Source organism: Lissotriton vulgaris, chromosome 7, assembly GCF_964263255.1.
Source record: "Lissotriton vulgaris chromosome 7, aLisVul1.2, whole genome shotgun sequence".
In the NCBI taxonomy this organism is placed as follows: domain Eukaryota; kingdom Metazoa; phylum Chordata; class Amphibia; order Caudata; family Salamandridae; genus Lissotriton; species Lissotriton vulgaris.
Genome location: NC_141695.1, coordinates 1,266,498,975 through 1,266,526,866, shown reverse-complemented (window position 1 = coordinate 1,266,526,866; position 27,892 = coordinate 1,266,498,975). Strand labels below are relative to the sequence as shown.

The 27,892-nt window shown below is 45.1% G+C and overlaps 1 protein-coding gene across 2 annotated transcripts in view; it reads right to left on the bottom strand.

Annotated features, from left to right (window-relative positions):
- LOC147703388 (C-terminal-binding protein 2) overlaps positions 1-27,892 on the bottom strand; it is a 182,237-nt gene that overhangs the window by 109,716 nt on the left and 44,629 nt on the right. For both annotated transcript variants that reach the window (XM_086931830.1, XM_086931829.1), the window contains exon 3: positions 3,235-3,272. Coding sequence is in view for 1 of the 2 variants with exons in the window: in XM_086931829.1 (XP_086787955.1) it covers positions 3,235-3,272 (38 nt within the window). In the remaining variant the exon portion in view is untranslated. The remainder of the gene's footprint in view (positions 1-3,234; positions 3,273-27,892) is intronic.

The following is a 27,892-nucleotide window of genomic DNA, read 5'->3' as shown; positions in this document are numbered from 1 at the left end:
ATTAGTCAGGTCATTCTAACCCTGATCAATCCGGTAAAAAAAAAAAACAGCGATCCATAAAGGCACGATCTGGGAACGTGGGACATTTTTTGCTGAAGTGCCTGGCTCTAACTGTGATCCCAATCGAACCCATACCCCATCTCTGCATTCGCCATTGCAGCCAGCTAACATGTTGCTGTGCGAGGCGCTCTGAAAATTTTGGAGCAGATGGGACAAGCAGAGAGAGGGTGGGAGTGAGGGTTTGCTTCAAATTGCTGTTTCCAGTACAGTTCTGTTTGCACTGCTTTGGCTCCCTCACTTGGTCACTCTGTGCAATAAATGTGAAAAATCAGCGACACTCTGTTTAAACCAGGTCAGCTGATTTTTCGCCAGTAGGGTATGGTCGGGCACAGTCTGTTTTAACCGATTTCCGGACAGCCTAACCATTTTCAAAGAGGAAGCCTAGCTGCCAGGAGGACATCACAGACCTCGAAACTAAGACTGAAAAATCTGGACATGTTCGGGTGCAGAGCCATGAACTGCTGCGGCGGCGCCTAAAGATGCAGCCTGATTGGAAGATTAGTGCTCAGGAGTATGTGATTCAATACTTTCTATGCCCAATCCAGAGTCACTAGTACGAGTTGAGCTCAGCTGGTCCTGATCTTGGGGCAGGAGTTGGATCAGCGGAAAGGCACATAGAAGTCACAAATTCCATTCTAAACTGAATGAGTCTCCGAGCCAGAGTCGCTTTGGAAACTTCAACGTGCATACATTGCATGTTCTCTGCAGCGGTGAATAGATCGAGTCTCGGTTCTCACCATTCTTGGAAGAGACCTTTTGATACCTATTGATGTAGCTGTTATTCGTGATCTGCAAGCCATAGACGATAGAGTTGTCTGCTTTGGTGAACAAAGAGCCTGCCAGGTGCTGCACAACCAGTAACATGTCCTGGGGCTCCAGTAAAAATGTGCAGGGCCTCCTGGCACAGAGTCCATGACCTCACCCACACTGGTTTGTTTGTTGTAATACCAAATGACTGGGTGGTGTTGCCTATAAACACCTGAACCAGTCTCCATTTGATGGACTGAAGTACAGCTTTCAATGCCAAGTGCAGGTTCAAAGTTGGGAGCCAGAGTGGAAGGCGGCACCTGTAGTGGCAGATCAAGCTAGTGTTGGTGGCAAACCCGCCAGCAGTAACCCAGCCAAGGCACTTGAGGGAGTGGTTGGCCCATAGGTGGCATCACAGTACTTTAATTGGGCAGTTGTCGTTCTGGGGGGGAACTCAGGGTAACGCAGAGTGGGCCCAGACACCGGATCTGCAGTTGTGAGTGGGGCCAAAAAGTACAGCACTTGGGTGGAGAAGCTGAAGAACGCTTCAACTTTTTTCTTGTTCGCCTTATCAGACTTGGAGAAAGATCTTAAGAGCGCAAAAACTATTGTCTGTGGGAATGGTTCAGAGATCTGCATGGGGACTAGGAGAGCAAACAGAAAAGAGTCGTCTTCTGCTGCACTACCAGGATCTTAATCGTCCGCCTATCAAATTGCTTTGGCGTGTATTGACTTGCACTTGGTGCAGACCTTTGAGTCGTGACTCAACCCCAGGCACCAGAGACAAAACAAGTGGGGATCAGACACAGACATCTGCCTGGAACACTGCCCACCAGGTATAAGCCCTGTAGGGGATATGTTCCACGTGCACTGGGAGCAATAGCTCAACATTAGTACACAATGGTTAAGAAGATGGGCAAAAAAGTGACAGAGGTAGCTTTCCATATCTGCACAGTTAATAGAAAAGAAAATAGCTTATGTTTACCCACCGGGGAGGGGGGGGTGGGATCCCACCAAGCCGATCAATGCCACCTACCATCGCGCAAAAGAACTGGTCAAGACTTTCAGGATCCAGTCTGATGTCTGGGAAATATTCCAAATGGAGGAATCTGCGATTAGGAGTGTATCAGAAACATATTTGTTTCCACTATTTAAAACTACCCAATTGGAATGAGTTTAATACTATATTTAAGGGATGGCAACTTGAGTGGCTGGTGCTTGTTGGGGTGTCTGGACCTACTTTAAGCTTTTTCCTCCATGAATCGGTCAACCGCTCACTAAAGTTGTTTTCAGTATGTAGAATTATACGGTGGGTAGAAACGCACCCTTTGAGCTTCACCATTCGTACCAGCCTACTTACCTGTGTTTTGGTTAACTATCAATGGGATGAGAGCCAAGCGGCATGTTTATAGCTACAACACTCCGAAGTCCCTGCCCCCACCAAATCCTTCCCGTCTAAATAGGGATGCAAGTTAAACTACCAATGGGATGAGAAAGAAGAATGGTAATTTCACAACTTCAAATACATTAGTTTTACTGGTGGTCTATGCCCTTCCATGTCAAACTATAGTAAATGGCAGAAGGGCAGATCAGTACTTAGAAAATATTCTTCTAACTATGAAAGCAGCTGTAGTGAGACTTTGTAATGATTTTTTTATTCAGTTTGTAGGCATTTGAAGAAAAAAAAAAAAACACAACTCTGTACCAAACATGTAAAGTCTCAAAACCCTGAACAAAGCCAACTGAAAAAATCTGTAACCTAACATGAAGTTACAAAAGGTCTCTCTCTAGCAGTTGCCCCCCCATCTTAATAAAATAAAATACAGAACTTAGTATGCCATCACAGGTAGAAGGAAATCTAATTCCACGCTGAGCTCCAACCCAAAAGCTATCCTCTGCAACAACTTTCAATTAACCAGTATTTCTTCCACATGGAAATAACAATGTTAGTAGAGACTATGCTTATATGAATAGCAAAAGCTGACTCGTGGCAGAAGGCAATGTTGCAACTTCTGCTTCCAGTCAAAGCCCTGTACATAGAAATACTTTATTCTTCAATTTGGGAAAGCACTGTAAAAGCAAGTCATAAGGTGAACACGCGACCTCTCCTTAGTTAACTTACGAATACCCTGAAGCTCTCAGCTTCCAAATATTGCTAAAGAAATATCCCTGCTCTGATTTTTTCAGAGACAAATGGTCTGGTGCTCCTTTTTCAGGAAATCCTTGGATTTCAACCTCAAATTCAAGCATTCAAACTTGGCACAATACTGGGTGCTTTGAACCATTGTGTTAAAACCAATTTATTGTGCCAAATCCAATCTTTCTCATCCTTCTAAGCTCATTAAAATGGCTACCACAGAAGTAGGCAAGAACCACACTATTTATCAGTACACTGACTTTGTCAGTTTGCCATATCACATTATTTACCTTAGTAGCTTGCACCTTGTCCACGCGAGAATGTAAATCTAAGTAAAGAAAAAGGTTCAATTATTCAACAATCAGATCTTATTACATAATTTTAATTTTCAATGATAAGCAATAATATACCAACAAAATTAATAACCATCACACTTTCAACATGTATGTTAGTACAAAATTTAAGTCAATGCAAGCTGTGATGCGTGCATAACATTTTCTTCTCCAACTTCTATTCACTATAAAGTTAAGCCTATATTGTTTTAATACTCCATTACTATGAAATATACACCTGTTTATTTACAATTTAAGGAAAAACTGTACTAGCCTAGTAGTTTTTCAAAACTTGCTGTTACTAGAGGACAGAAATGCTTAGATATTTGACATTTAAACACAGAATGCTTTGGATTCCCACAGTTGGGCCAAACACATTTCAGAGGGAGGCATCATAGGCTTTGATGTACCTAACTTGTCCAATAGTCTATTATAAAGGTCATGATGTAACTAACTTGTCCGATAGTCTATTATAAAGTTTAGTTGGATGCTTGCTTACCTGGGGCCCTAAATGTCCGTACCTGGTATCTTCTTTGCAGTGATAAACACTTAAGACTGCCTAATTCAATGCATGCTTTTATCCTCTTTTTTAGGTCTAGCTTGACAGCAGTTGTTGAGACATTGGTTGATCATTAGACCAAGCATTGGTAATGCTACTAGATCTGGCTTATGAATAAAAGTCTCTTTGGATAACTGATAAACTTAGACACTTAATAGGTAATCATATATGCACTCCATCACTAATCTTTGCCCTCCTGCATCTATCCATGGATTCATTCTTGCATTCTCTCTCTAACACAACCACAAAAAACAAGCACAAACTCAACAACATAGGCAAGACAGTGGAAACAAATTGAAAAGAAAATCTGCTGGGGTCTAAACATGACTGAATTAGGTTTGCAGAACAAAAATAGTTATAGTAGTGTGTGTCCATCTTGCAGTGTTATTTTAAATAGTGTAATTACAGCAGGACAACCACAATTAAAACTAACACTATGGCCATCTTGGCTTGGTAAAACAATGATCCCCTATTGACAAAAGCATTCCAGAATAGTCACCTGGTTTAAAGAAAGTGGCCAGACAGAATGTGGCGCACTGCAGGTGAAATGATCAGCAAGCAAGCAGCCAGTTAGCACAGCCAGGGGAGTTGTAGATTCCTCTTAAGGTTTTATTTTTTTTTAAGAGGAGAAGCTTATAAATGAAAGGGAAACTATAAAACAAGGGAATATAAAACTTGAAGAACTTGCCAACCAGCTCGGACACTGAAGCACACTCACTTTCTAGTGAATTGCGCAGTAAAAAAAAGCCACATTGGATTTATAGGATTAGAGAGCCATTGACTGACGAGGACTGAATGATTATCCCATGCAGTACGCTCTTACGGATGGAAGCGGAGGGTCAATGACAGACAGACAAATTGCAGAAGAAGGCAATCCTAATGCCTTAAGTATCGATATAGATCTCCTGGCAGACTGCTAAGCCTCTCTGGCCCTCTGAAGATATTCTAGCAAGAATAAATTAAAGGCAAATTTTCTACTCCTAGGGTTTGTCAAAGGGGGTTAACCAAAACCAAAACCCTTACCTTCAAAAGTAATTAGTGAGCATCCAAAATACCCGACTGAAGGGCTTTTACACAGTGTAAACACAAACCCCAAGATATATGTTCCATAGTTTAAAATAAATAATCAGGCCTAATGCCTTTTTCCTAACTTTCCATCATGAAAAGTTCACATCTATGGCATCTGAAGTAACTTTCCTTAATGAACAAATAAAGAATACTGCTGTTATCATTGGCTTGTCAGCATTACCAATTCAGGTCTACCGTGAAAAGCTTTTCTACAATGCAACCGTCAGACAAAGTCATACAATTTTAAATATATACAAAATGTAATTAGACAAAGCAAAATTCTCTCTTTTAGAGGCTCTAACAAGGATTCTCACTGTTTAAATTTTCCACATTCAAAGTTAGTCAGAGGGGGTTCCAATACAAAACCACATGCCTACTATGGTAATCTGTGATATTCCATGTAACAAAATACTTCTGCAGACTGTAATACAAAGTAATAACACTCCACCCTTAAATGCACATTGACAACATATGCTTTTTACAATGAATGGGTTAGGTCTACTTCCTTTATCTTAACTTTCATTGTAAATACTCTGGCACATAGCCTTCATAAATGCTTCGACAACAACAACTAAGACCTACTGGATTGGGCATAAGTTTTCCCATAAAGGCAACCCTCCGGTACATCGTAATAAAATTACAAATGCATACAACATTACAGTTATCAAAAGAGAACAACTTCCCTTCTGATATAGTTTAATAAGAATCTTTGGCTCTAGGACTTCCACTCCACTTCCTGCCTTTAGGGAAATGTTATGCTCAACATAGCATAACGGAGATGCTTAGGGAACTAATTAAATGATTAAGGCTACAGGCCGGGTTTTTAAAATATTTAAAAGGTGCAACAAAGGCATTGTGTCTGGATTATTTGTTGTGAAAAGAAATATTTGAAATGTTAAAGCCGACAAGCATATACGTGATGATTCTTACTGTAGAGTGTTAAACCAGCAGACATGCATTTGGTTGCATTAAATCTTACAGATTAAATTTGCAGGCAAGAATTTTGGTGGCGATTACCACCTCTGACAAACTTGAGAGAGTAGACTTCAATGTAATTCCTGCTAGAACTTCTTTGGAAGGAATTAGAGGCTTACTTTTCATCCAGGATCATGCAATAAAACAAATATATATATATATATATATATATATATATATATATATATATATATATATATATATTTACATACATACATACATACAGCCAGCCAAACGTTCCATTGGTAAACAAGCACTGGCGTTGCCAATAGGTCTTGCAGTAGGAAAGTTGGAGCTATTGGTTTTGTAAATGACATTTAATATTTATGTTTTGTGATTTACAATGCCAATACTTTTAACTTTAGCAAATGTGACACTTAGCATTTGTAATGCCACATGTTTTGTATTGACGTGACTTAGATGTATTGATATTACAAATAACAATGGCTTTTAATTTTATTAAATAATTAATACTTAAATAAAAGTGATTGTAATTTATAATGGCAATGGTCCGAAGTAGATAAAATAGTGGCAAAATAGAAAAACTGTGGCACAGAAAACAGGGCAGAAATTCATATCTGGCGTTTGCATAACAAACTAAATCTCAGCATAATTGTTATGGAAACTTTTACCAAAACAAATATTTTGAAGGCAGGTTAATAAAACCCACAATAAGTATTGGCGTTTTGATAGAGAACAGTGTTGAAAATCAGGGGCTGACCCCCTATATGCCTTTGCGCTTTCACTGGAGGGACTTCCCATGGTTGGGGAGGAGGGGGGGGGGGGGGGGGGGCAACCTTACTGCCCAGCAGCTGGCCGTAGCTTTGCAGACCTGATGCGAGTCACAGCCGCCAGGCCGTGAAGTGTCAAGCAGTGGGCGGGGAAGCAGATCCCTTTGAAGCTCTCGGAGGCAGGGGGAGGAGAAATGCTGCTGGTGGCAATCCTCTCAAAAGCACGAAACACTGAGGGAATATGTAGGTGGAAGGCCAGCAGGAGGGCCCGGGGAAAGAAAGTCTAAGAGTTCGCCATGGGCAGCTGGAAGATGCAGCCGAGGCAGAGCTGTGCCTTGGAGGAGCTGCAGCCCCTCTTCATGCCACTACTGAAGACAAGAAATACTACCGAGAGAGAACACGTTAAAAACACAAAACTTAAAGGAAAAGTATTCAGAGCATTGCAAACCAAGAACTATTTCCCCCCTTTAAAGCTTAGCCGCATCTTATTCAGACATGCTTTGATTTCTTCTCAAATAAACAATACTAACTTAAAATGCTGGGAGCTGCCTAAATATATCTAAAAGCACCAAGCTACGATCTGCTAAAGAAACCACTCAAGCCTCCACAGGCTAAAGCCCTAATCAGATCGCTGAATATATCCTAAATAATAAAAGTGGAAGATGCAGATCGACAGACATCCTGGATTGTCGCGCGTCCAACAAGGAATTAAAGCAATTAGGGCTGCTCCCCGACAACCGGGACGGCCTCTCTGAAGCCTCAACAATGGAAAAGAATGGTAAAATGGGTGTTTGCCCCAACTTAAAATACATAAAATATAGTTGGCTGAGATAATGTGCTTCTTTACTCTGTCGTATAGCTTTACGACTGGGTTTATTCAAGGCAAAATAACTGTATATGATATAGAACAGCTGTCTTTTCCCATTAAATGCGTTAACAGCTTTTTCTACATACAGATGTACAGAATTTTTATGTTTGTTTTTAGACGCGGCTTTCACAGTTGTTGGCAGCGTCCCGTACCTTGAATGCCTCTAGGTATACTCCTTTCATAAATTCCATACATGGAATTCCAACAATAGAACAAGCATTGGAAATGCAATAGGTCTCGCAGCATTAGAGTTAGTGCTTTTAGAATTGTTTATGGGTTTTTTTGTAAATCTTTAGCATTTTTGTTTCCTGTAGCCAATGCTAAAGAATTAAAAAAAAAGCCATAAACATTTCTAAAAGCACTAACTCTAATGCTGCGAGACCTATTGCACTGTGTGAGGGTGAGGGGTTGAGGGTGAGTGAGGGGTTGAGGGTGGGTGAGGGGTTGAGGGTGAGTGAGAGTGAGAGTGAGGGTGAGTGAGTGAGAGTGAGTGAGTGAGAGTGAGTGAGAGTGAGTGAGTGAGAGTGAGGGTGAGTGAGTGAGTGAGGGTGAGTGAGGGTGAGTGAGGGTGAGTGAGGGTGAGTGAGGGTGAGTGAGGGTGAGTGAGGGTGAGTGAGGGTGAGTGAGGGTGAGTGAGGGTGAGTGAGGGTGAGTGAGGGTGAGTGAGGGTGAGTGAGGGTGAGTGAGGGTGAGTGAGGGTGAGTGAGGGTGAGTGAGGGTGAGTGAGGGTGAGTGAGGGTGAGTGAGGGTGAGTGAGGGTGAGTGAGGGTGAGTGAGGGTGAGTGAGGGTGAGTGAGGGTGAGTGAGGGTGAGTGAGGGTGAGTGAGGGTGAGTGAGGGTGAGTGAGGGTGAGTGAGGGTGAGTGAGGGTGAGTGAGGGTGAGTGAGGGTGAGTGAGGGTGAGTGAGGGTGAGTGAGGGTGAGTGAGGGTGAGTGAGGGTGAGTGAGGGTGAGTGAGGGTGAGTGAGGGTGAGTGAGGGTGAGTGAGGGTGAGTGAGGGTGAGTGAGGGTGAGTGAGGGTGAGTGAGGGTGAGTGAGGGTGAGTGAGGGTGAGTGAGGGTGAGTGAGGGTGAGTGAGGGTGAGTGAGGGTGAGTGAGGGTGAGTGAGGGTGAGTGAGGGTGAGTGAGGGTGAGTGAGGGTGAGTGAGGGTGAGTGAGGGTGAGTGAGGGTGAGTGAGGGTGAGTGAGGGTGAGTGAGGGTGAGTGAGGGTGAGTGAGGGTGAGTGAGGGTGAGTGAGGGTGAGTGAGGGTGAGTGAGGGTGAGTGAGGGTGAGTGAGGGTGAGTGAGGGTGAGTGTGAGTGAGGGTGAGGGTGAGTGAGGGTGAGGGTGAGTGAGGGTGAGTGAGGGTGAGGGTGAGTGAGGGTGAGGGTGAGTGAGGGTGAGGGGTTGAGGGTGAGGGGTTGAGGGTGAGGGGTTGAGGGTGAGTGAGGGTGAGGGAGGGTGAGTGAGGGTGAGGGGTTGAGGGTGAGTGAGGGGGAGTGAGGAGTGAGAGTGAGGGTGAGTGAGGGGTTGAGGGTGAGTGAGGGTGAGGGTGAGGGGTTGAGGGTGAGTGAGGAGTTGAGGGTGAGTGAGGGTGAGTGAGGGTGAGGGTGAGTGAGGGTGAGTGAGGGTGAGGGTGAGTGAGGGTGAGTGAGGGTGAGTGAGGGTGAGTGAGGGTGAGTGAGGGTGAGTGAGGGTGAGTGAGGGTGAGTGAGGGTGAGTGAGGGTGAGTGAGTGTGAGGGTGAGTGAGGGGTTGAGGGTGAGTGAGGGGTTGAGGGTGAGTGAGGGTGAGGGGTTGAGGGTGATTGAGGGTGAGTGAGGGGTTGAGGGTGAGTGAGGGTGAGGGTGAGTTAGGGTGAGGGGGTGAGGGGTTGAGGGTGAGTGAGGGTGAGGGGTTGAGGGTGAGTGAGGGTGAGGGGTTGAGGGTGAGTGAGGATGAGTGAGAGTGCAAGAAAGTTGCAGTTTGGCTTTGAAACGGATCTGAGAGGTGTCTGCGTGATAAATGAATGATGCATAGGAATGGACAGAATGGAAATGTGTTTCGAGGACGTGCTCGGGGTGTGCATACTGGAAGCAGGGTGATGGATTCGAGGCTATGAGCGAGGGTGATGCCGAGCTCACCTCAAGGAGAGGGGGAGGGGCCAGGGCAGAAAGTAGGGAGGGGCCTTGCATCTTCATAGCTGCTAAGGAGCTGCTCCTACTAGTACCAGCAGGAGGCAGTAGAGGGCGTGCTTCCACTACTTGCACCCAAAGGAGAAAAAAATCATATATCCCTGCGGCCGCTCCCTCAAACTGTTAAAACAAATTAGGATTTCATGCACCAGCACGCTGAATGTAAATGCGGACAAGCATGAGTGCCTATACTGTCTGTAACGGCACAATGAGCAAAAAACGATGGAATGGAATGATAGCTAAGCCAATGCCGGTGGTCATCATGATTAATTCATTTCACCCTCCATGTGTTTTCAGTTTTAAGTTATTCGCTCCAAGTAATACGGACGAACAGAAGAGGTCTTGTGCTCACCGTGGAATTAAAATTCGAGCCGCACCCGCCAGTGAGGCCCATGGAGATGAAATTGGTCTGAGTTTGCTTCTGTTCCTATGCGACTCCCCGCGTCATTTATGGCTGGACTGTGGGGCCGTATTTATATACGTTTGGTGCCTTTATCCAATCACGCGATCAGAAAAAAATAACAATGGGCCGCCGGAGAGCTACCCAGCGCAGTAGCAGCGGCCCTGATTCATTTAAGCTTTCTGTCATCACGTTCTTGTCCGAAGCGCCTGATACCAGCAGGGGGCAGTAGAGGCCGAGCTTCAGCCGTTGGCGGCCCAGAAGGAACAGGATGTTCTGCGCACTCGCCAAACAAGTGGAGGTTTAATGCAACTCTCAGACTGTCTCTGAAGGCAGTATCGGGACAACAACAGTGCACGTACCCTCTATGTGCAGCGTTTTTTTTACACAAGCTTTTATTTTATAAAAAAAAATACCATTTCAGGAAAGATAACGATGTTGTGGAATACCGCGTTCTGTTTAAAATATATATGTCACTGAAATATCTTCAACCTAATAACATCAGGAGTGAGACATATAGTGAAGAGAGTGAGGCGGGGGAAAGGAGGAAACACGGGGAATCGAGAGGGAAAGAAGAGATGGCGAGGCAGAGGGAAGGGGAGAGAATGAGGTGAAGTAAGAGGGATAGGGAGAGACAAAAGGAAGACAGACTGCAACAAACAAGACGGAGGGCATTGCTGTGGGGAGGGGGGGGAGGAGAAGTGCGACACGGCCGCAGCAGGGGGCGGAGCGGGGAGAGAAATGTAATTGACACGGCCGGCCGGTCGTGAAACTGAAAGCATGGCCGGCCGGCCGTGAAAGCCTTTGATGCGGCAGGGGGAAATGCGAGACGGCGGGAAGGGGGCGGAGCGGGTAAACAAAGACGGACATGCACGCACCCGTGACTTTTAAGGTCAATGCGCATGCGCATAAGCTTAATGCGCATGCGCATTGACCTTAAAAGTCACGGGCACTGCAAGGAATCGCCACGATTCCTTGCAGTGTAGATAAAGAGTGGATAACTCGCAATACTCTCGCCTTGCTCGATGCGCATGCGCATCGACAGGCGAGACCTAAAAAGAAGGAGAGCGGCATTGCTGCCTCATTGGCAAAGCAACCGTCGCATTGGCCTGTACGATTCCCATTGCAAACTGTTTTGCACTTTCGTTTTTTTGAAGCTCGTTAGGCTGGATCCGTCTCTAGGAATCATTCAGATATTTAATTTGCATGTGCACCTCCGACCCCCGCTTACTGTTTGAAGCCAGTCATGTTCTGTGGAAACTCAAGCAAGACAGTTGAATTTGAGAGGGAGTTATGCCTTTACAAATTTGTGAGCCAAATATAAGGTTAAGAGCAGAGAAAAGAATGCTTTCAACATATTTGCATTATTACACAGTACTCTTAAATGCGTCTAGTAATAAAATTATAAATAACAGAGTTGTCAGAAGTTGGATTTGAACCCACGAATTCAGAGTAGACTGGGACCTGAACAAAGCACATTAGATGGCCATTCTGACAGCTGAATCACAACGTAGAATTTGTGTTTGTGAACAGACATTCGACAACACTGGTTCACAAAATTAAGACTATTTATTTAATTGCACCTACCAAACATATTGATATGGCCAATACAATCTGCAATATTCCCATACAAAGATAATTTACAAGTCCAGGCTTTACCTTTAAAGCCAGCGCACTGCTGCGTCACACGAAGTCAGTCAGTGACAAAAAGGCAGATTTTACACCAAAGTATCTTCATCTCCTCATGTGGTGGACCAGTGCTGCATCGTAGCAAGGTGTGCGGGAAACAGGAAGTACGCGTCTGAAAGTGCCTGTCCCTTGCAGTCATTTGGCCTTAAGGAACAGTCCAATAATGAACAGGAATAAAAAGTTTTTGCAGACAGCAGCACTTTAAAACAAATGTATTAAGAACAAGCATGGCAGGGAAGCCACGAAAGTGAAAGCATTTGTAACCCGACCCAAAACAGATGGCAGGCTGTGTGCGCTGCTGAAGCTACTGACTTTGGAGCTGGAGAACAGGGTTCGAGCCTGGGCGTGGAGTACATTATTTAATTATTTTTAAAAAAACAGCAATCTCAGATTGGGGGTGGAGAGAGACAAATTAAAACAAGTTGTGAATGAAAGAAGGGACTGAGAGGAGGAAAGGTGGGAGGGAACACGGCCTGGGGGAAGCTGGCTGGGGAGGGGGAGGAGAAATCCAAGTAAGGCTGTGTGCGGGGAGAGAGAGGGGAGGCGCTGGAGCTGGGGAACAGATGGCCGTGAAAGTTTATGGCCCAAGAGCGCGTGCCTGTGGCCACGTGAACTCGAAGAAAACCGCACCAAAAAACCCTTGGTTTGACGAGTATTTTGAGCACTTGAATTCTCTCCATTTTCCATTCCTTGGGAATGGAAAAGGCGAGACCTAAAAGCGTACTCTAAACACTGGAGTTGCTGGTGCACAAAAGTTTTAATTGGCAGGAAACAACGCTTTTCACCTTGCGGCTTGCACACGTTTCAGCTGAGAAAACAAAAGTGTGTCCTTTTAATTCATTATTTACAATAGAAATAGGCCTGATCACCCATTGTGGCAGCCATTATACATAAGTTGAAAATACATCATAATGCATATATTTCAAATTTTTCAGCTGTACATTTGAACGATTGGCTCATTCTCTTAAATATTATTCAAGATGTTAAAAAAATTATCACATCTGATTTTGTAATATAGCCGTACTTTACAAACATATGATTGTGGGATTTTAAATATCGAAATTGTACGGTATTTATGCATAAATGATTCCAGTTGAAGACAGGATTGTAATGTTTCGATACAACTCGTCAAAGGTCTTTTGGCCGTCACTGTCTTTATCAGTGAGCTCAATAAAGTTTATATGTTCAAATTTACAGCGCGCTCCTGTTCAGAAAACAATACATGCCAATACGAGATATATGATCTGTAAACATATTGATGAGTCCTCGCCCCTTTACCACAATCATGGACATAAACATGATGCACTCCACCGTGAACAAGACCAGTGGAGGCTGAAACATGTTGGCTCGATTGTGTTTTTTGGCAAAAAAAAAATTCACACACATGCATCTTGCATACTTTGTGCTTTTCACAGACATCTGTGGCTATTACATACAGTTGCTCACTGCAGTTAATAAGCACCATTCTCTGGAAACAGAGGCTGTGGGCCAACTATGAAATTCACCAGGAAGGTGCAGACCTGTGTGTAAAAATATTACACAGAGGTAGTCTAGTTAGGTCAGCATTTCCATAGGAAAAGCATTTTTTGTTTTGCTAATAGCTTAGGTGTAATTTGACGTATCTTCACAAAGCTTTAAAAAAAAAAAACTACTTTTTTTCTATGTTTATGTTTTTTAGATTTGTATGGCGCGCAAATACCCGGAGGGGTCTCGGTGTCTAGGATTTAGCAAAGGACATGCAATACACTGAAGGAGGTCATTGGTCAAAGAGCCAGGTTTTCAATTGTTTCAGAAAAATGATAAGCATAGGGCTGGTCTTGATGAAGAGAGAGGGAGGGTGTTCCAGAGTCTCGCCGTGGCCACTTGAAAACGTCTGTCTCCCCAGGAAGCTGTCCAGGTGCACGGAACTAGTAGGAGACAGGTCAGAGATGAACGGAGGAGTCTGTTGGGGGTATAGGTTGCAAATGCTTTCCTCAAGTAATGAGGTCCTGAGTTGTGCATTGCCTTATAGGCGGTGCAAAGCGCCTTGAATTTGATACGGCATCTGACGTGCAGCCAGTGCAATTGCCGGATTCCTGCAGCAATTGAGTGATGCTTGGGGGTGGACAATAACACCCTGGCTGCAGCATTTTGGATGGACTGTAATTTATTTAGGACCTGTTCCTGGGCGTTAAGCAGGAGAGAGTTACAGTAATCCAATTTGGAAAAGACCAGAGTGGAAATAAGAGTTTTGCCAGCATCTGCTGTTAGGTATGAAAGAAGGTTTTTGATTTTCCTTAGAACCAGGAAGGAGGAGACCACTGTATTGACGTGGTGGTGGAATGTCAGTTTATTGTCAAATAGGATTCCAAGGTTTCTGACCTTGGTGACTGGTTCTGGAGGGGGGCCCATATCGTTTACACCAGTTGTCAGACCATCCCAGGGAGAGGTTGCCAAGGATCATGACCTCGGTCTTATCAGAGTATAATTTTAGGCAGTTCCTCGACATCCAGTGGCTGATGGCTCGCATGACGTCCTGGAATCTCGAGGCGACCGCTACCCCATCCTTGTGCACGGCCAACACCAATTGGGTGTCATCTACATAGGTGGTTAAACTCCGGCCATGAGATTTTAGGACCCTCGCCAAGTCCGACACATAGATGTTAAATAGTGTCGGACTTAGAGATGATCCCTGGGGTACTCCGCATGGCAAGGTGAAGGTAGGTGAGTAGAATGTGCCCAGTTTAACAGATTGTGTGCGGTTGGCTAAGAAGGAGGCTAAAAGATCCTTGGCTCAGTGGTGGACCCCCAAGGCGGAGACACGGTCGATAGTTTTTGCATGGAACTTTTCAGGGTGATCAGTCAAGAGGTGACAGAGGAAAAAAAGGCATTCCCAAAACGTAAAATCCCCATACATTTTCCACAGACATTTAAAGAAGCACTACCGCAAAAACTGCTGAACGAAATTGCACCAAATTTGTCAGGAAACTAGATTTTGGTCCAGAAAGCACACTTTGGTGTAAATCCATTCAGGAGTTTAGGCCATATTAATCTCCCAAAATATTTATCTTGATGGCTGGGTTTGAAAGACTCATGCCAATTAAAAAAAATAGACCTTATGATTGGCTCAGGAGGCTTTTTAAACTTTTTTTTTTAAACCCTTGATCCATCGGAGCATGGCTCTGACTGCAACATGACGACAAGTGTTGTAGGCAGTCATTACAGGACTCTGCGACGTAGTCCCCTGTCCTGAGGTTAGTTTAAAGAAATAATGTAAGGGGCAGGGTAGGACACCCTGCTCCTATAGGCTCCTATGTGGGATGGGTTCCAACAGGGCCTAGATGCCCTGGGGTCAAACTATAACTATATAGGTTTTTAAACATTGCTTTCCCATGTAGTCCTGCAGGATTGACATGGCAAAAAAAATAAAAATCCCCTCCGCATTTTAATTTTTATAATATTTGGGGAAGGAGGCGTGTGGCCTTCTCCAAGCCAGAGATGGCCCCGAGGACCCCATCCGGAGGTCAAATTAATAAACAAGCATTTACAATGCAACGGTTTTGCCTTTGGAAAAGTTAGAGCTATTGGCATTGTAAATGACATTTTTTTTATTTAGGTTTTCTTTTTGAAAACCGATAAATAAATGGCATTGTCATTTACAATGCCAATAGCTTAATCTCTCGCAAATGCCACACACACCCAGAGAGCCCCCCACACAGAGCCCCTCCACACAGAGCCCCCCCCACACACACCCACAGAGCCCCCCCCCACACACACACCCAGAAAGAGCCCACACACCCACACATAGCCCCCCCCACACACCGAGCCCCCCCACACACCCACACCGAGCCCCCCACACAGCCACAGAGCCCCCACACACCCACACAGAGCCCTCCGACCCCCTGTGCAAGTTATACACTGTTGCTAGAGCTGAACCGACCGCATAGGTAACCAACAGGTGTAAAAAGGACTTCAAAAGGTGACAGACTGGGGAGAGAGATGATGATGTAGGAGTGAGAGAGGGCTTGTGCAGATAAAAGAGGAGTGTGAAAAGGGTTGTACACAGCAAGAAGTCTGAGAGGGAGTGTGTAGCTAATGGGTAGGTTTGGGTGGGAGAAGCTCTTTGTGTAACATCAGGTGTACAAGGGATTGTACAGGCAACAAACAAGTGTGAAAGGGGCTGCAATGAAGAGCGGGGTACATGTGCCATGGGGCCCCGCAGCACCCAGGGCCAGCTCTTGACTGCCAGAGACAGCAGCACCCTTCAAAGAGTGGGCTACATGTGTGCTGGGCTTTCCCTAAGCGCCGGGCCGTGCCGGGCTGTCTCACTCACCAGTACCCCTCAGAGGAGTGGGGTACGTGTGTACTGGAGATCCCCTAAGCACTAGACCATCTCTCTGCTGTCTCAGACGGCGGCCCCCTGGTGTATATAAGTACTGGAGACCTCTAAGCACTAGACCAGCTCGGGTTCCCTTAAACGGCAGCACGCCTGCGAAAGAGTGGGCCACGCGTGTTCTGGGGGCCCCCTGAGCACAGAGCCAGGCCTAGGGTGTCTCAGGCCACTTCACGCCTCGGGAGAGCGGAGAAGATAGGTTCTGGCGGCGCCTGAAACTCGCCTGTAACCCAGATACACTGCCCCTGACTTGACCTTAACTTGGCTGTCCACTGATCCCCGGAGACAGCTCAGGGGGTTAACGCTCACGCAGCAGCGATCTACGTGTAACCACTGTGCTACGGATAGGAATCCTGCGTGATGGGCTCGGCCGTTCATTGCCCTCGGAGGGTTGTACTGTGACCATGTCTGCTGGCGCTATCAGTCTTGGTGTGTGTACATGTAGTGAAGCGCCTAGACATTCCTGGATGGATACTGCACGATATATAAACACAGCAATTAGTAGAGCGAGGCTGCGTTGGGTATCCCAAGAGGAAACATGGAAATAACAACCCTGAATGAATGAAATGAAGTCTGAAAGGGAGGCTGGGAGGAAGGGGTAGGAGTGTGGGGTTTCGGGTATGTGTAAAACTGGAGACTGGGCTGGGTTGAGAGTAAGCGGCCTGCGGGTCAATGACACAGGACCTGTGTTTTCTTGTCTGCTGTCACATTCTAGGGGTCTCCGTCCCCAGTTCTTTCCCATCTCCTGCTATGAGGTAATGGGCTCCGGCGGAATTCAAAGTGCGACTCTGAATGTGTGTAACCATCGCCCCCCTCTCTCCAGGTACCTCTTGCATCTCGCACTGCCATACTCCCGGTCAGTCCCACGGCCTCCCTTGTCTTAGTCCCAGAACTGGAGACTTAGTGGCTGCGCACACTGTAAACAAGCATTTACAAGTGGTGCAGGAACGGGCACACGGAGAGCGGGAGGGGGGGCAGGGGTGGGAACGGGCACACGGAGAGTGGGAGGGGGGGCAGGGGTGGGAACGGGATAAAAACAATAGTATTAATAAAAAAATGCTGCTTACCTGATCAGCGGCCTCAGTGCACAGCCCACCCCTGCGAAAGAAAGTGTAAATGAAGAAAACCTGGCGAGACCAAAAACAAAAATTGCACACGCCCACCGCCGCATGAAGATTTCGAAAGGGGCGGAAAGCCTAAAATTTGCAGGAACGCCCCTGAATCTGCTCTCAGGATGACGAGCAGATGTCTGTTCCAATGGCTAGCCTCCATTTATGGAGCTAGCCAATGGAAACAGAGGCGGGTACCAAAGCCACTCTACTCTTCTCATGAGGTTTTCCCTGCAGCTGCGCAGTACGCAGCTCGCTAGTCAAAACCTAAAAAGGGTAGGGCCCATCCCACCACCCGTGCCTTAAGAGGCCCAAGGACCCTATTACCCAGGACAGAAAATACATTCATATGTTCCGCCTCAGGGGATGGGGTCCCCAGGTCCTTTTAAAGCTTGTGGAGGGGGGCCATGTGCCCCCTCCCTTAAAATTAAGTATGACCCCAGGGGGATAGGGTCCATGGGCGTCCCCTCCCACTATTAATATGTTTTTTGCCACATGGGGATGGGGTCCCCGGGACCAATTGTCGCTTTTCCAAGGGGAGGGGGGGGGGGGGTTTAGCCCATGCACAGAATGCAATAAAATCATCATGAGGGAGGGTGGGGGGGGGGCTCAATCCTGGCATATGGCTTGCACTACAATGGGGCTTTCCCTGGGAGGGGAATGTGATCATTTATGCACTCAAACAAGATACCTTAAGTATATGGATTATTCCATAATACCTCAAATTGTATAGGCATTACGCTTTAGAAAGTCTAACAAATTATGGCACCATTTGAATTTTAACAGAGCTCTAATAACAGCTTCCCTGATTATGCTGATTTTATACCAAAGTTTGGATTTTAGCATATCATCTGATTTTACCACATTTCTGCAAATCTACATAGATGGGCTGAAAGTAACCGAAAAGCTGCAGTTCCAGGTTCAGATGTCCTGTAAGCATTTGCTCAGCAGATCTTTGCATGAGCACATACATACTTCTGCAGTTTAACAACTGTAGTACGGTTTAAGTATTACTCTGTAAACTTGTGAATTACTGAAAGTCATAAATCTGCATGAATACGAAGACATACCAGGTTTACTAAATGACACCTCCAAGAAAAGGTATTCAAGTTGCACAAGAATTTTAACAAAACACAGCAACGCCAAATTTTAACTAAATGTTTTTGTAACGTTACAATATTCTTGTATGCTGTTTATCTTAAAAGAAAACTATCACCAATTTTGTTTATAGTCTTCTGCGTATAACTAGGGTGCATCACAAAACGTATTTTGTAAACAGGTCTACATTTTTTTTATACTGGAACTACCATCAGTAATGCAAGCGGAGCTCACAGATCACTGCATTTCCTTGCAGTGACTGCCCCAACAGCAAAATCCATATACATGATTAATTCACACATATAGGCTGTAGTATTACAAAATCCCGTCCCGAAGGATAGTCAGCACCCAACTGGATTGAATAAAGTTTGCCTCCTAAAGCTCAAATTGACTTATGATAAAGTTTTGTGTTTCAGTGAATTACAGTGAATTACAAAGAAAGCGTGGAAACTTGCAAGCATCACTGGTCATGTAGCCGCTAAACAAAAATCTTACCAGTGGAATTCGCTAAACTAAGCAAGCAAAAGGCAGTAAAATCTAAATGGATATCAAGATTGTAGCATTTTTAGAGTAATACAGACAAATATACATTTATTTTGTCAAACGAAGGGCGTAAACGACACTATAAAGCCAAGTTTGTAGGAAAACGTTACCCCCCCTCAAGACCCAGAATACTGACCGCAATCCACTGCATCTCCATGTAAAAAGGATTACATAGGTGTATAAGTCCTCGCATCTCTGAATGTTTAAAAGTAGACATTTAACTTTCCTCATTCTTAACTGAAAGTGATATATAATGTGCTATTGTCGGTTTTCAGCACAATTACCATACAAAGCGAAGGTAAAACGATTCTTCTGGGGAGTGCACAAATACTGGAGCCTTGTTTTACCACTGGAGCTTTGTCTTACCACTTGACCCATGCTCATTATACTACCTTCATATTGCAGGTTTGACTGCCACCCCCCTACCTAACAGTAGTAACCACTGACCAGTAGTGATCATATATACACAACATAAAAACATTTAAGCATTATCCAGGATGAAAAATCATTAAGAAAAATGTAAAGTTATAAACGGAACAATGCTTCACAATTAAATATTATGCGTTCTGTGAAATGAAGGCCTTGAAGCACAAGCGATACCGGCAGCAAAAGCAAAGTGCATACCACCATCTCTAGTCCTACACAAATACTGGGAGCTCGACTAAGCAATCTCTCAAATCCATTTTCTGCCCCCAGACTCAGCCCCCACCCCCAAGATCAGAGGTAAACAAAATGGTTCGATCTGCATTTACTTGCAAGAAGACAAACCTAGTTCAACATTCAACGCACCACTTCGTATTCTAAACATGTGTCCCGTATACATTTAACTATACAGAAGTAACAGTTGGTAGTAAATAGGTTTTTGTAATAACAGGTCTCTTGACGAAGATCCTGCCTTACTGCTATCAGCAGTGGCAAAGACAATATGTCTTACCTACGTGATATCTATTGGCTTTGTCAATGCTTTCATGTTTTTTTAACTATGTTGAACAATAGAGGGGCTGCAGTGCATTGTATGGTATGGCATGGCTTGTCATTTTATGATACGGACTGACCTGGTATGGTGATTCAGATTCAGATTAGCTTTATTCGATTTTGATACATAAAATCATAAAAGCAACATTCATTATATACACATCATTAAGAACCATTTCATTACAATAATTAATAATAAGTTAAGACATTATTAAATCAGTTCAAACGAATTGCTAATCATTGGATACCACTGCTAAAAACACTTAATGGAAAATAATTTGGGATGGGGTTGTTAAAGCCATTCTGTACATACACACTCCGATCCCGCCGATAATTAGTCTCTAAACTTGTTCTTTCTGGAAAGTGGTGTTTTCTCTCTAGTCTTGTATTTAAGGGCCGAGGGTAGCGGGACCTAGGGTAGAAATCATGGAGCCCCCAGACAGAGATAGGGCCATCCCCTAATTGTGGAGACCAAGTTTGTAAATAAGGCACAACCCGATCACTCCAGAATCTAACTAACACCAGTTCGCCTGGGAGATCTTTTGGAAGGGGGCCGAGCCATCCCACCCTTCTAACACTTCGAACGGCACCATCAATGTTCACTGGCAAGGGTCGGTTCCTAGACAGCCAATAGATGACCTTGTGTTTTAGATCCTCTGGTCTCTCGGTTTTTCCCTTTGTAATTGGTAAAACACCAGTGAGAACACAGACAAAGGGGGCGGCCATTAGAGGCAAATGTATGTGTTTAGTATAATCTAGGTTAGTAGCTTTCTCCTCATAAGGTGTGGGAACGTTTGGCACCCCTACATCAACGAAGATACTCTTGGTGGTAGTGGGCTCGATGTCGGATGGCGAGGAGATACATGGGTGGTTCTTTGGGACCGTAGGTCTGTTGAGAGGGAGGCTACTTCTTTGAGGAGCTAACTTAGAAACCACGGTAGCGGGTAAGGGCTGTGGTTGGCTAAGTCCTGCCAGGTTCTTATTAGGTTGAGTCGGTGCCCTAATTGAGGTCTCTATATCCCTTAACCTATCCCCTAGGGAGTTGATTCTTGCAGTCAAAGGGGATATTAGAGAGGTGACCAGGCGTTCAATCAGGTCCAGATGAGCTGCCTGGTAGGGGGGTGCAAAGGATTCAATGTTATCGCAGGCCTGGGAAGCTGTAGGTAGGGTGCTGACGGACGGTGAGGAACTTGTGCAAGGCTTTAGCAGTTTTGCTTCCCTCCCCATGCAGTTATCCCCGGAACGCTTTCTTGTGACCGTAGGAGTTTTAGGGTTCCCAAGTTGTTTAGTGTGTGCTTTTACTAACGGGGATAAGGGTGGGGCAGCCAGAATGTTATCGTTTGCGTTCAATAATGAGCTAGACTGCAAATGTATGGGGAGTATTGGGCTGGAAAGGGCTTGGGATGGGTCTGCTATGGTTTCGACTGGTGCATATCGAATGTGACATAAGGCGTTCAATTCCTCCAACCAGGACAAACTTAATGCTGAGTCGGCTAGCTGCGCCTCGGGATGTTTGCAGGCTATGCTATGTGAGGGCAAACGAGTTTCTATATCTTCCAAATCATGAATAACGGGTAATAATACCCTGTCTACATAGCAGTCTAACCTCCCCCTGCTAGAGTCACTTGGGGGAATACTGGGTTTGGGAGCCCTCTTAAGAGGCATGGCGAAGGTGCAGCAAACTGAGTCCCGCAAAAGGTCGATAAAAGTCCCAGTGTCTTGAGGCGACAGTATGTGCAGAGATGTAGGTCGGAGTCTCACTATACCTTGTTCAGTAAGAGCCAAGTGGGGGGGGGGGGGGGGGGGGGGCCCGTCCCGCACACGTCTCACGGTGCGAGGGTCCCACAGGAGCTTTATGCGCCTCCTGGCGCTGGGGCTTGACGTGTGCGCTCTCTGGAGACTTGGGAGTTGTAGTCCAGCAGGCAGCAGCGATGCCCTGCAGGCAGCAGCGGTGGTGGAGCGGGGCCCTGCACAGCAGTAGAAACGGCGGACTGAACCCCAACCCAAATGCACCCAGGACGGAGCAGAGCCCGGTCAGTGTGCAAGGTTCCGCGCTAGTGTAATGTCCCCCCCCTGCCACAGGGAGCACAGGTGCAGGGACAGTGAGTTGGACCGTTCCCCTCACGGTCGGTAAGCAGCCTCTCCTGGTTGATTGCGCGTCCCAATTCAAAAACTCAACAAGCATTGGAAATGCAATAGGTCTCGCATTAGGGAAGTATGAGCTATTGGTCTTATAAATTAAATCTTTTTTTATTTATGTGTTTGTTAAAATAGCTAAATTAATAGCTTTGTCATTTACAATGCCAATAGTTATAACTTTCGCAAATGTGACACCTATAGCATTTGTAATGCAACATGTTTTTTATTTACGTGACTTAGATGTATTAATATTACAAATAACAATGGCTTTTTTTTGTTAAATTAAGTGTTAAATTTATTTAATTTGTAATGGCAATAGCTTAAACTTTTGTAAATAACTTGTGAAGATTATATTCAGTGTTTTTTATTGTGATGAAAATCCAAGAACAGAAGTGAAATATTAACATATTTTTTGTGATTTGTAATAAAGCTTGAAAACAGCTTGAAACAGTGTCGCCTGTCGTGAACTGAGGGCTGTAACTCACTGTGTAATGCACTATGTTAAGGCGACCACAAAATACAGAAACTGTGAATTGAACTTTACAGGAAATGGGAGCCGAACAATGGGGCGAGGGAGGGCGGGGTGATTTATGCTTCCAGATTATGAGGTGGAAGTGCTCTGGCGACTACACCGCCCCCTACCCACAGTTGCAAGTCAAACTTGAACGAAGAGAAGAACATGCATTGTTGCAGATCCTGAGCTAACTTTTGTTTACCTTTGTCAGTGGCAGTGTAATCCCCGTCATAAAGATTACATGTTGTTTTGTATTTATTATTTACTTTGTGTTTCAGCCTGCCGCTAGTTGTGTGCGTGTGTCTGAGTGGGAGTATTCATGTGAGTGTGAGTGTGTGTGCATGTGAGTGTGCATGTGGGTGTGTGTATGTGAGTGCATGCATGTGAGTCTGTTTGCAAGTGCCTGCGTGTGTGTGTCTGTAGAATTCTCTCATGCTGTATTTTGAGAAAGTTGTGTATGCTGTCTATGTTTGTAAGCGCTCTCTAGATTTAAATCCGTTCTTTATGACAGGCTTTCCAAGGTGACCGAAGATTACCTTAAAGACATTGTCAATGTGTTCACCTGAGGATTACCGTCAGTGCTTAATTTGTGAAAATAATAAGTGCAGGGCTCTCCTCAGGAGGCCACTGCAGCTTTCCCCACCCATTTCTCATACACAGAGCTGCCAATAACAGTACCAACACGCCTACTAACCAACACACACCTAGCAGTGTAACAGGTCAGATTATATTATATTTTTTTTTGGGGGGGGGGGGGGGGGGGGGGAAATGTACAAAGTGCTACGGTGTATATTTTATGTATTTTGAAAAATGTTATGTTGGTGCCAAGCAGTTGCAAGCCAAACTTGAGCGAAGACAAGAACGTGCAGTGTCGCAGATCGTGAGCTAACTTTTGTTTACCTTGGTCAGTGGCAGCATATTACCAGTCATAAATATTATCTGCTGATTTTTATTTATTTTGTACTTAGTGTTTTAGCCTGCCACTAGTTCTACTTCCAAAGTGGTGGTGTGTCTGTGTGCGTGCTTGTGTTTGTGCATGCTTGTGTGTGCATGTGTGAGTGGGAGTGTGTGTGTGTTTGCAATTGAATACAAAACCCCAGCACACCTGTATCAAGTGCAGACCATCTTGACATAAAAGTTTGGATACTGAAAGCCAATTTTGCTAGTGCTAAGGCGAGCAAATCACTGCCGACGGGACTCATCCATCATTTCAACACACTTCATTATGGGCTGAGCGGAGATAAAGACCTGCGCGCGCGCTGCAGCATCTTCTCCTTTTGTAGTATTTTCTTTTTACAGTATGTTCCTGAAGCAGATGTACTGCTAATTTATTGGAGGCTAGAAACGCAAGGTGAGTAATCCGTAGTTACTCCATCCGAATCAGCCTGACTGATGTAGTATTAATGGATGTAGCAGTGCCCCCTCCCAGAGCATCTTTCTTAATGAAAGCTGATTCTTCGCTCAGAAAAACTATGCGAGGCCATGCAAAGGTGCAGGCTCCTGGCCCCCACCAGATGCCTACCAACGCTCCTGATAGATCTGCCTGGTGAATAGTAGGAAGTTAAGGCCGGGCCCTGCATAGACACTCAAAGTGAGGCATGAGTGGGTTCTCAAGCGCTCTGTTACATGACACGGAGGGTTTCGGTTGGTTACCGAGCGCCTTCCATAGAACAGGTGAAAGTAGGTGTGTGTGTGTGTGTGTGTGTGTGTGTGTGTGCGGTGTTATAAGAGCTCAGGTTAAGGGTAGTGAGATGTAGTGAATACTTCGGAGGTATACATACACTCAGTAGGGTAGCAAGCACGTTTGCCGCCCGTGGGGGTCTCCGTGTTGCCGCCCCTCGGCGGGGGAGGGTAGAGGCTGCTGCCCCCAAAACTCGCACCGCCCTATTGGGGCCTTTGCTACGCCACTGCATACTCTAGAGAAAGCCAGCATACTCCAGCAGAAGGCTGGCTCTAAACTAAGGGAATGACTCATCTTCAGACAAAAAGTGGTAAATGTATGTATGATGATAGTACCCTCTTCCAACAGCAGTAGTGCCTGAATTCAGTAAAGTCTCGGACAGACGAGTATTCCTAATAGGAGAGCAAATAGACGGGAGGGCGGGGATGCGTTGAAGAGAGGCTCAGTGGCGCTTGCTCGGTTATGAATATCCGTATAAATGAGCGCCTTTGATTTCACACCAGCTGTGTCTAATGTCGAGCCTCTATTGCGCATAGCTTCTGATTGTATTCTGACGCTCTTTTCCTCGAACAATAATATTTTAGGGAATACTTTGTTGTTATGTGGTGCCCTCTTGTGGCAGTTTGGGATTGTAGTTGCTTGCCGTGGCTCAATGGAGCATCGTGAGCCTATTGAAGCCTCCATCTATCTGTCTCTGCCCCGCAGCCAAGTTTCACATACGTTCTTACAGGCCCATACTTAAAAATGCCGAGGTGACGGCAAGGCTCTGGAAAAATGCGATTTTCACAGATATTTGGGGACTGGAGTTCGAATCGTATACCCTGTAAATAAAACAAGTTAAAACAAAAGAAGACACGGCCGGCCGGCCGGCCGTGAAACTGAAAGCACGGCAGGCCGGCCATGAAAGCCTTTGATGTCGCAGGGGGTGGAGCGGCACCAAGCTGGGCAACAGATGGCTGACGATTCGGTGCTGTGCACGCGCATTTTAGGTCAATGCGCTTGCGCATTGACCTAAAAGCACGGGTACAGCACCAAATCGCCAGTTAGTTAAAGTCTGTTTAAAGCCCTATAGTCTTGTGACCTATCAATGCATGCGCATTGATAAAGGTCACGAGACCTAAAAACTCAGGGGGCAGTGTAAAATCCAAAGGAAGAAGCACCACAATCCCGAAAAATCCTCTGCAATGCTAGGAGCTGGACCCCCTTAATCAGCAGCTCCATTATCGAGAGTCTATGCCCCCTAAGTTCGGGCTCAGGGCGTGAAGCAGGGAAGTTGCAATGTCCGGGGGACCATAAACACCCCTCGACCTTACACATCGACTGGACGCCAGCCGCATCACCCCCGCTGAAGTCCGTGAAGGCAAAAACGGCGCTCTATGTATTATATTTGTTTTCCCGCGTTATGTTCAAGAGGCTCTCCCTGCTAATACCTCTTCAAATTTGCGTGTCTTTGAATTTTTAGCAAAACAAATACGGATTTTAGGGCTGTAAGGAGCCAGCAGCCGCTCGTCTAATTGCTCCCGGCCTCAGGGTGTCGATGAAGCAGAGGGTAGCCGCAGAGGGTAGCCGCAGAGGAATCCCAGCTGCCGTTCGGGAGGTGCCGGCCTCCTCCTCACCTTCCCGGACAACGCAGTCCGTACCTGTGGTAATCTCCGCCGAACCTCCCAGTCACAAACGCCGGAGCTTGAGAAAAAGTACTCCAGGGAAGCTCGCTCTGCCTCCAGTCCAGTCCCAGTATCAAAATCGAGAGCCTGCCTTCCCTCGCGAAGACCAACTTCGTTCAGCCTGTTATGGTGAATTATGGTATGGCCTGTCATTGTATAGTATAATGAGAGGTCAAAAGCCACTGGGACCCAAGGGTGGGAGAGAGGCAAAGACCTACAGATAAAGGGGGGGGGTGAAGGCAACACAGATGGATGAAGAGAGGGCAACACAAAGAAATATCATGTCTAAATACAACTAAATCAACAAAAGTCAGAAAAATGTGAGACGCATACTCCAAAAAAGCCACACGAATGGAAGCTGGGATGGATGAGGTAAAGGACACAAAGACGGAGGGAAGGAGTGGGATGGAGGGTGCAAAGACAACACAGAAGGGTAATAGCCATCAGATCAAAAACTATATTCAGACAAATATACTGAACACTCACAGTCTGAAAAGAAACACTTTCTCTACTGTAAAGAAGCAAGTTTGAAGCAGGGGACGGAGTTGGATGGAAATAGAAAACCTGCAAACACATGCAGTATGGAGTGCTTGCTCCCAAAGAATCAAAAATGGCAGATGTCAAAGTAAGAACAGTGGAAGAATACTCAAAGGGAACAACAGCTGTACTTCGGACATGAGCCACAGGAGGGACCAACACACTAAGGTGAAAGGAAATCAGCACGCGCAAAGCAAACAAAAGCAATAAGAGTAATGAAGTCAACCAAATGTGAAGCAATGATAAGCTTGAAGTCCCTTTAAACTAATACAATGTCTCACAAGCACCAGGACATGTGCCATTTTAGCCAAAGCCTAAAAATAAGGGTCAAAGTACACAGACAGAGGGGGATCTACATGAGGACATACTACTCGCCTGAAACACTCAAGTCACCCTTGATAATCCATAGAAGTCGAGACGTGCCACACTAAAACCTATATTGAATTTTCTTTTGACTGTCAAGCAAGAACTGCCACACAATTAAATAAAATATTTAAGCCAGAGATTTTTGAGACAGAATTTTGTTCATTACACTGGTTGTAAATTTTCATTGTAGATAGCAGTAAAACTGCAATTAATTTAATTGCTAGCATTTTGCAGCTCACTGTGCTATTGTTCTGAATATCTGTAAAAAGAAAAAGACAATAGTTGTTCTCTACACCCTTGAAATTGAATTAATGGAACAGAAATGGAAACTGTTACTTGCCTGACAACAAATGTTTACAGCTGGCTGTGTTGTATCTTTGCATGCTGTGAGTCATCCTGCCATCTAGTACAGAGTTTAGAATATTACAAGTTTTTAACTTTAAGAATGTAACTTTTGGTTTTGAGAATGACTGGCAATTATATAGCTGAAACCCCAATGGATCAGCTTGCAGACTCCACCATGGATTACTTCATTTTACCACATCGGAATAGGCGTGGCCCCTTTTTAACATGCTAAACAGGTATCGTAAACCTGAATACATTGTACAATCAATATGGCTTTGCCTCTTGTAGAAATGGGTTTCCCCAATGTGTGTTGGTTTCAACAAGACAAAACTGGTCAGGCTTAAGGGACAAAACACATCTATTAAGTACAGGAGTTTGAAATCCAGTGAATGCAAAGCTGCTCTTTCTGACCGGCTTCAAGGGTTTTGCTGGAATGTCAAGCACTTGACCTCTGTGAAAAGGCGATACAAACTTTTGAACTAATCGTTGATGTGTGTGTAAAACTACATTGTGTGGAATGGAATGAAAAGGTACTTTCACTGATCAGCACAGTGTTTTTCAGTTCTGCACAAGGAAGTCATTTCTATTAGAAAAGCAACTTTTTAGATTAACCTCTGGTGTGAGCAAGAATGCAGTGGCTCAAACAGCACCTTCTTATTCTTGTTCGAGTAATCTTGACATTCTGGAAAGAAATAAGGGGTGCACTTGGTGGAACAATTCTTATTAACCATTCCAAAAAGACTTTAATGTCTGGGACATTCCGAAAAGATGGATTGTCGCTTTTAAAGTTTACAGCTATTGCTCACAAATTAACTAGAATGGTGTAGGCTA